This window comes from Aptenodytes patagonicus, chromosome 11, assembly GCF_965638725.1.
Source record: "Aptenodytes patagonicus chromosome 11, bAptPat1.pri.cur, whole genome shotgun sequence".
In the NCBI taxonomy this organism is placed as follows: domain Eukaryota; kingdom Metazoa; phylum Chordata; class Aves; order Sphenisciformes; family Spheniscidae; genus Aptenodytes; species Aptenodytes patagonicus.
Genome location: NC_134959.1, coordinates 14894280 through 14901459, shown reverse-complemented (window position 1 = coordinate 14901459; position 7180 = coordinate 14894280). Strand labels below are relative to the sequence as shown.

The 7180-nt window shown below is 45.2% G+C and overlaps 1 protein-coding gene across 3 annotated transcripts; it reads right to left on the bottom strand.

Annotated features, from left to right (window-relative positions):
• Window positions 1-354: 354 nt before the first annotated feature.
• ORC6 (origin recognition complex subunit 6) lies at window positions 355-7147 on the bottom strand. Of its 3 annotated transcripts, XM_076349231.1 has the most exons (8): window positions 7076-7147; window positions 6214-6343; window positions 5221-5384; window positions 4025-4114; window positions 2804-2916; window positions 1450-1524; window positions 938-1051; window positions 355-419 (listed from the first exon to the last, which is right to left on the bottom strand). In XM_076349231.1, exons 1-8 carry the CDS (start codon window positions 7138-7140, stop codon window positions 361-363), a joined length of 810 nt encoding a protein of 269 aa, XP_076205346.1. In that variant the 5' UTR covers window positions 7141-7147; the 3' UTR covers window positions 355-360. The 3 variants fall into 3 exon arrangements, with proteins under 3 accessions (XP_076205346.1, XP_076205345.1, XP_076205344.1); XM_076349230.1 differs by having other exon boundaries at window positions 355-1051; XM_076349229.1 differs by lacking the exons at window positions 355-419; window positions 938-1051; window positions 1450-1524 and adding an exon at window positions 1531-2363.
• Window positions 7148-7180: the final 33 nt, after the last annotated feature.

The window sequence follows — 7180 nt, the reverse complement described above, 5'->3', positions numbered from 1 at the left end:
AAGAGAAAGGGACGAAGACTTGGGTTGCTTTTACTATAGTTGCACCAGCCCTGTACTGCTAAAAGTTACGATTTTCCTTCAAACACAAATTGTAGTTCGAGTGGCTGGGATGAAAGTGTAGGATCGCAGAAGTTGCCTCTAAGAACTACAGGGCAGGGCACTCTCTCCTCTTCCCTAAGTTTATGACTGCGAGATGCAAAAAACCTGTATTACCCAGACAAGATCCTTGTCCCCTGGATATCTTCCTCCTTAAAGCACAGACATCTCCTGTATGTCTTTTATTTTGTGTTCTAAGGGTTTTATATATGACAAGTGCCAAGAACCTGATGTCATAATGCAAAGCTTTTCCTTCCAGTATTTTTATTGTTTCTTGGAATATTTGGGACCCCTCACAAGCACAAGAGACTTCAGTCCCATACAGGTCATAAAAATAAGTCAAATTCAGTAACTAAACAATATTTCTTCAACAGTAAAAAAAAAAAAAAAAATTAATAAAGTTATCAGTCTTCATTCCTCTGCTGGTTTTGCAGTTTAACAAGGCACCGTTAGTCCCCTCCCTCTCTTTTCACTGACTACTTCCAGCCAGGGGCCCAAGGGCATATAACTTATAACTTATTTACACTTAACACAGCATTAGAATGTTACCTGCTGCTTGCAGCAAGAGAATGAAGCTATTCTACCACCTAATGCCATAGTTGCTCAGGTACCAGCCTGGCGAGTAGTCAGACAGGCTTCTTGTAAAATCACCTCAATTCTGGTGTCATTTACTAAAAATAACATTCTTAAATACTTAAAAACTAGCTAATAAACAAAATCAGCTGGCTACCAGGCAGCCATCACTCATATGGTACTGGAACTCTTGTTAGAGCAGAGAGTTAAAATTATGAGCAAGCAGCAGTTATATTACTAGGTGGCATTACAGAGACAGTACTCCTACTTGTCTCTTGTGCCTTAGCAGCATTTTCCAGGATTTTCTTTTTCCATTCTTCATAGTCTTGCTTTGTTTCAGTCTTTGTCCGTTTACATGGCATCTCCTCATCATCTTCAGATCCTATGAGAGAAGGAAAGTCCATGACAGGCCATCGTGGACAATATGTTGCTGGGAATAACCATGGCAGTGAGCAAATGTACAGACACAAGCACAGGGTCTGTCACTGTGTTATCTAATCCTGTGGTTTGCTGCTCCCCTCACCTGCCGAACAGTCACCTCTTCACCTTCGTGTCTGAATGGAACAGTTGTCCTGAATTCTACTATGACTAGTCAGTATAAACACCACTGTCCTTCTGCTAGGTTCTCTTTGTCCTTTCATCAGTCAGTGGTTTGCAGAATGGAGTAAGCTGCTGTGAACTGAATATTATGGCATACTACACAACTAAAATATTAAGCAGCAATAAAGCTCAGAACTGCTCTGGTGAGGCGATTTTAGTTCATAGCTAAACACAACTTACCATCTTCCTTCTCACAGTGCTCCAGGTTGGTCTGCAAGCTTTCAGGTGTGTCTGCAGCCAGTGGAACATCTTCTTCTAAAAAAATAAGTAAGTTGCTTTACTTCTGAATGGTGTTTGGGGGCCCAAGGGCGGTGTTCTACATGCAATTCTTTGACAGCAGTGCCACCTTCCAAAAGTATTGTCTCCCAGTCAGAGCAGTTCCCTGGTCCAGACTGATGCTCGAGCTGTACATGCAGAGGTGCCAGCACACTTCAAGGGTTGCACGGACTGGTTGGCCGCTTTAACTAGCGCTGCTGCATTTGTAACCACAATGATCCACCATGTTCATAGCCCAAAAACACACTGCTACCCTTCTGGGTTACTCAGGCAGGATTATCAGTTATTTCTTCCCTTCTATCCCATTTCCACACTTTGTATTATAGGTGCCCACAACATGCAGGGGGCTGTCCCTGTATACAGATGCACACTCTTCCCAGAACTGATCCAGAAACTCCCAGCTGCCTTTAGCTGCTTTAGTGGTGTTTTTTTTGGGTTTTTTATAGGGCACTGCACTATGGTAAGGTCCACGCCTAGGGAGAGAGCAGCAGCTTTTGGTTTGGGTTCTGGCAGCATATTCCAGAAAACTTCACGATACGAAGCATGAAGACAGGGTGAAGCAGGGGTACTGTCAGTGGGAGAGTAAGAATGAGAGCCTGGGAAAGGAAAAAGGAGGTAAGTAGGAAGGAGCAGAGATATAAGGACAGGAAGGCACGTATTGTATTTCAATTTTCCTCCTCCACAAAAAGGAGTGGAGAGAGCTGCAGGTTCAACAACGGATGAGAAAAATTCCTCATGTCTGCCCACTGTATGTGGAGGGATGGTCTCAGGTGATGGCTGAATTACTACCACAAGAGCAAGGCTGAGGCTTGTTAATCCTGCAGCGGGGGAAAGGAAAACACAGAAGTGGGTCAGTCAAAGTAAGAGAGGTAGCAAGATGTTTAGGTTAATTTGTGTCATGTTACCATGTTAACAGGATGCAGAAAGCAAGCAAGAAGGAGGAATCTAAGATAGGTCAGGTAGTATGGGAGAAGCAGGGAATAAATTGCAGCAGCAGAGAATGTAAGGAGCAGTGAGCATTTGAGAAGAGAGGAAAATACTTATTTTTGGCCTTGCCACACGCTAAGCTGTTGCGACTTCCCCAGAAGCAATGACTGTGACTGGGAACTGGGCTGCAGGAAACATGTCGGAATGGATGGGCAGGTTTGGCTGGGACAGCTGAAAGTGATCAGAATGAAACCACTACTGGAAAAGGATGGGGCACTGTGAGGCCAGGTGATGGATATGCTGTCTTACAGGGATAAAGCCAAAAACTTACTGCTGAGTTGCTGGCTCATCTTCTCCAGCTGATTGCACAGCCGGTCAAATATTGCTTTTTTCACCCCAGATGTAGCCAACATTTTAGTTTTGTCCACTTTTAGCTTCAAACACCTACAAGAGAAAGTTGTTATCTCTGTACAAAGCAACGCTCCAGCAACTGTCATTCAGCTGAGGTGACATTTACTGTACCAACACTGCCTGTGAGAATGAGGAAGGCAGGCCCAAGTTTTTGTCCTATCTATCCAATCCTTGTTTCACTCAGAAACAAATTTGCTTAAAAAATAGACCCCTATGCTACTCAGTCAATACAGCTCAGGAATTGAAACTCAGGGTTAGTTCAAGTTACATAAGGAAATTCTATTAGGAAAAGGTACTTTTCAGATTTTCAGTGGGACCCCTGTGTCAAGAGAACATTTGTCAGGAGCTGTGCAACTACACAGCACCTGAATTGCTTCACAAGATTGTTACAAGGCGTAATACTGACAAGGAAGATATTTGCATGCAAGCAGATTTCTTACAAAGAGTTGGCTGAGTCAGGTGCTCCTGACATCTATCTTCCAAGCTGATACAGGCCTACAGCTATTAGATCCACCTCCCAAAGGTTAGAGCACCCTCAGGATGTGATTGTGTAGGGCTTTTCCTTCTTCAGAATGGCTGCTTCTTGGTGCTTAGAAGTAAGCTAGCAGCCATTCTTGCACCTTGAGCAGTATCTCACCAAAAGCCATGCAACTTTTTGCTTTGTGCCCAGCTCAAATCTATCCTGACAATGGAAAAAAAATCTGAAAATGTTACTAAGGGATCATGTTATGCTGGTTAGGCTGGGAGGAAGAAGGGTGAAGTGCAAAACACTAACAGAAGTTTTTCAGCCACTGCCGTGGATACGTCCTAATGGAATTACCCACAGCATCCGATTACACACCAGGGAAGACAGGTTTCATTTATTTTAGGATAAGTAACTCAGGATCCTTTTCTGTATATTTGATACAATACTTCTGCTTTCTCCTGAAGGCAAACGCAGTGTAGGTTTAGAGACTTCACTGTAAGGAAAGGCCTGGTTTGCTACAGCTGTCTCCATTTCCAGGAGTAGGGCAGCAGGATGTGCTAAGCGAGACCCTTCAGACATACTGAACGAATCACCTGCTTACATTGTAAGCGCTATTTCTGTTTGGTGTCTCACTAGGCATTTAAGCCCAAAAAAGGTCCCTCAAGCTATACTCACCTGCATGCAGTGAACAGTGCAGCTGTTATAAAAAGTGGTTTTGAGAAATCAAGGTCCATTTGCTGTGCTTCAGAGAGGCTGGATTCATACCTAAAGAACAACAGTAAGAGTGATAATTGTATAGTGCATTTGCCTCAAATGAAGCTATTGAAATTAATTTGTCACATGGTACTTAGCATTTGAACAGGTCTCCTGTTGGATCATTTGGTCCTTTGCAACCCAGTCAAGCAGAAACAGCTGCTACTGGCTGAGAAGAGCAAAAGAGGCTAGGGAAAAGAAGGGGACTGGAATCATCACCTCTTCTTGAATTAAATGTATTTTAAATTAGGGATCTGGATCAAGGTATGCCAGTAAAATCTATTTCTTGTGCTCCCCATCCACACAGCACTTCTACCTCTACACTACATCTAAAAGTTACAATGAGATGCTTTGCATAAATCCATCCTGTAATAGAGGGTAGAATTACAGTTTCTTCGATTCCTCTAATATGTATATGACACAGATGAAGGCTTAAATATGGAAAATGACATGGGGGATGTGCAGCACTGAAGAATTTAATTTTTTTATTGTCTACCTGTTCCCAGCCTATTTTTTTTTTTTTAGTTTGTATTAAGCACTGACAATACAGCCTTTGTTCACTGACCTAACAGCATTTAAACATGCGCTATCAGGGCGGCAGCACTCCAGAACAGAGCTCTTCAGTGATTGCTCTTGTTAAAGTAGATGTTACAGAGTGCAAAATTTTAGTTAAATCTGTTGAATCTCCATTGAAGTGTTCTACCTATTGTTTTTACAGGTAGAGTAATGCACATTTTAAGAGATCTGCTTCTCCAGAAGGGAGGATTTGTTTTGACTGAGCATTACTTCTGAACTGTGACATGATCAGCAGTTAAATGGAAGACAGTGTGATGCTATGGACAAATACAGGGACTAGGAGTCCTATATTTTTCGCACTATTCCCTGTTGAAGAATTGGGACTTGGACAATGACTTACTGAGCTTCACAGACTAAGTCTTTCTAACATGTATTCTAAAAAGTGGCCTAGATAAATGGCTGGATTGTCAGTGCTAAGAACTCACCTCACCACTCCAGTCAGTGGGAGATACCTGGCCCTTCCAACCATCAAGCTCTTTATATATCTAATGAACAAAGAATCTTGCTAGTGGTTACCACTGTGCTCACAAGAGCTTCCTCACCTCTGTAGTATTTTTGAAGCGGTGTTCACTGCCTCTGTGCAGCAGAATTGCACAGCAAAGTCTCGCATTCCCAGTCTGGGGTTCACCTCTAGCAAACATTCCAAAGACTTCATGGAGCTCTGGTAGGTAGTCTTGTTCAAACCGGAGAGTTTAACAAAATAGCTCTTTCAAGAGGACAAAGACAAACCCCAAGAATTAGCAAGATTCCTTCGCAACATCTTATTCAGGCAACCAAAACAGATTAGGGAGAAACTACACAATACCATAAAATAAAGTTCAATTGCTATATTAAAGAAATTTGGGCAATGAATGATCTAAGTTTTGACTGCACACAGGAAGATTAACCACGTAGGAATGCCACATCTTTTAATGCAGTGTTATTTTTAGACCATTTCATTGGAAGTGAGGTTTGTCTTTTCCATATAATATGACATGGCCCTTTTATCACAAGGTGGTTAAAAACAAAGGTAACCAAGATCTGGGCAACTTGAAGAGATGAGCAATACTTTCATGCTACTCCTCATGGGGTCAGGTCCAATTCTCTTCTGTCTGTGAATGGACAATCATGAACATCTTGTACCAGATGTTATTGTGGCAGCTCAGTGCCATTTAGCTGGCAGGTCTGCAGATGGAAGTTTACAGGTACCACTACAGAGAGGGATTCCTTGGAGCCACTGCTTCCCTCCCACAGTAAAAGGCACAGATCTTAAATTTAACATCCTTGCTGGTAGTTTGTTTGTTACTAAAAGAGCTGAAATTATAGCAAAGCAAGCTCAACTTGTGAAGTGACTATGACACTGATCTCAATTTGCCCTGTTTCAAACTCTGAGTAGCGAAAGCTCCAACACCGTGTCTAGCAGCACACTACTGGGTCTAGGGTAATGTCAGTTATTACTATCCCTTTCCTGCTCCCAACATACACTACACAGAACAACGATTTTAGTGGACTTATGGAAAACGCACCAGCCAGCCAAGTCATATACTGTATCTTACTTTGTCAACCGGTTGTTTCATGAAACTAGCTGCTAGGTCCAGGCACATCACAGCACTGCTTGTCGCTGTCATTTGAGCCATTAATCCCGTGCATTTCACCTGGGATAGCCGCAGATACTCTTCAGCTTTTCTGCAAAACACCCAGCGTACAAAGCCCTCGTTAACAAAACCACAGTTACAAGACAGTAAGAACGGCAGGACAGGAACTGATCCAAGGTTTACCTAGTCCAGCTCCCTGGCTGCAGCAGTGGCTGCAGCACATGCTTAGGGAAAGGGGTGCTACAGCAAACACAGGATTATACTGCCCTTTCTCTAATAAGTTGCAGCAGCAGCTTTGCATTTCATAGCCTGCGATGGCCGTTTCATTAACCGCGTATACCTTAAGGTCTGTGACTTTTTTCACATCGACCAGAACCAAAGAAGGAAACCGATGGCCGGCTGGCATTGCAAGGAGGTGAGGCAGACCTCGGCTGCCGCTGCTGTGCCGGGAGAGCCGACAGGGCCGGTCAGCACCCCCAGGGAGGAGCCTAGGCAGGTCCGGCGGCAAAGCACGGTCAGGCGGCTGGACGGGAGCGGGCCAGGCCGGCACCGCACGGCCGGACCCGCTTATCCGGACGGGAATGACGCTCCCGAGAGCGGGGGCGGCCGGCTAGAGCTGGTGTGCAGTAACCAGGAGTGCTGCATGTCCCGCAGCCTCTTCTACAGCGCGATGGGACGGCACCGACTCCCGGCAGCTACGCCCCCCGCCCCGCGATGACGGCCGCCGGAGGAAGACACCGCTCTCGGGGCTCTACCGGAGCCGGGCCGCCCGAGGGGAAGCTGCCCCGCGTTACCGTACGCCCCCCCGGGCGGCCCGCGGTACCTGATGACGCCGGGCTCGGTGAGGCCCAGCCGGGCAGCGAGGCGCCGCACCGCGCCGCGCTCCATGCGGCCGCCCAACAGCCGCCGCTCCCGCCCGCTCTCCCTG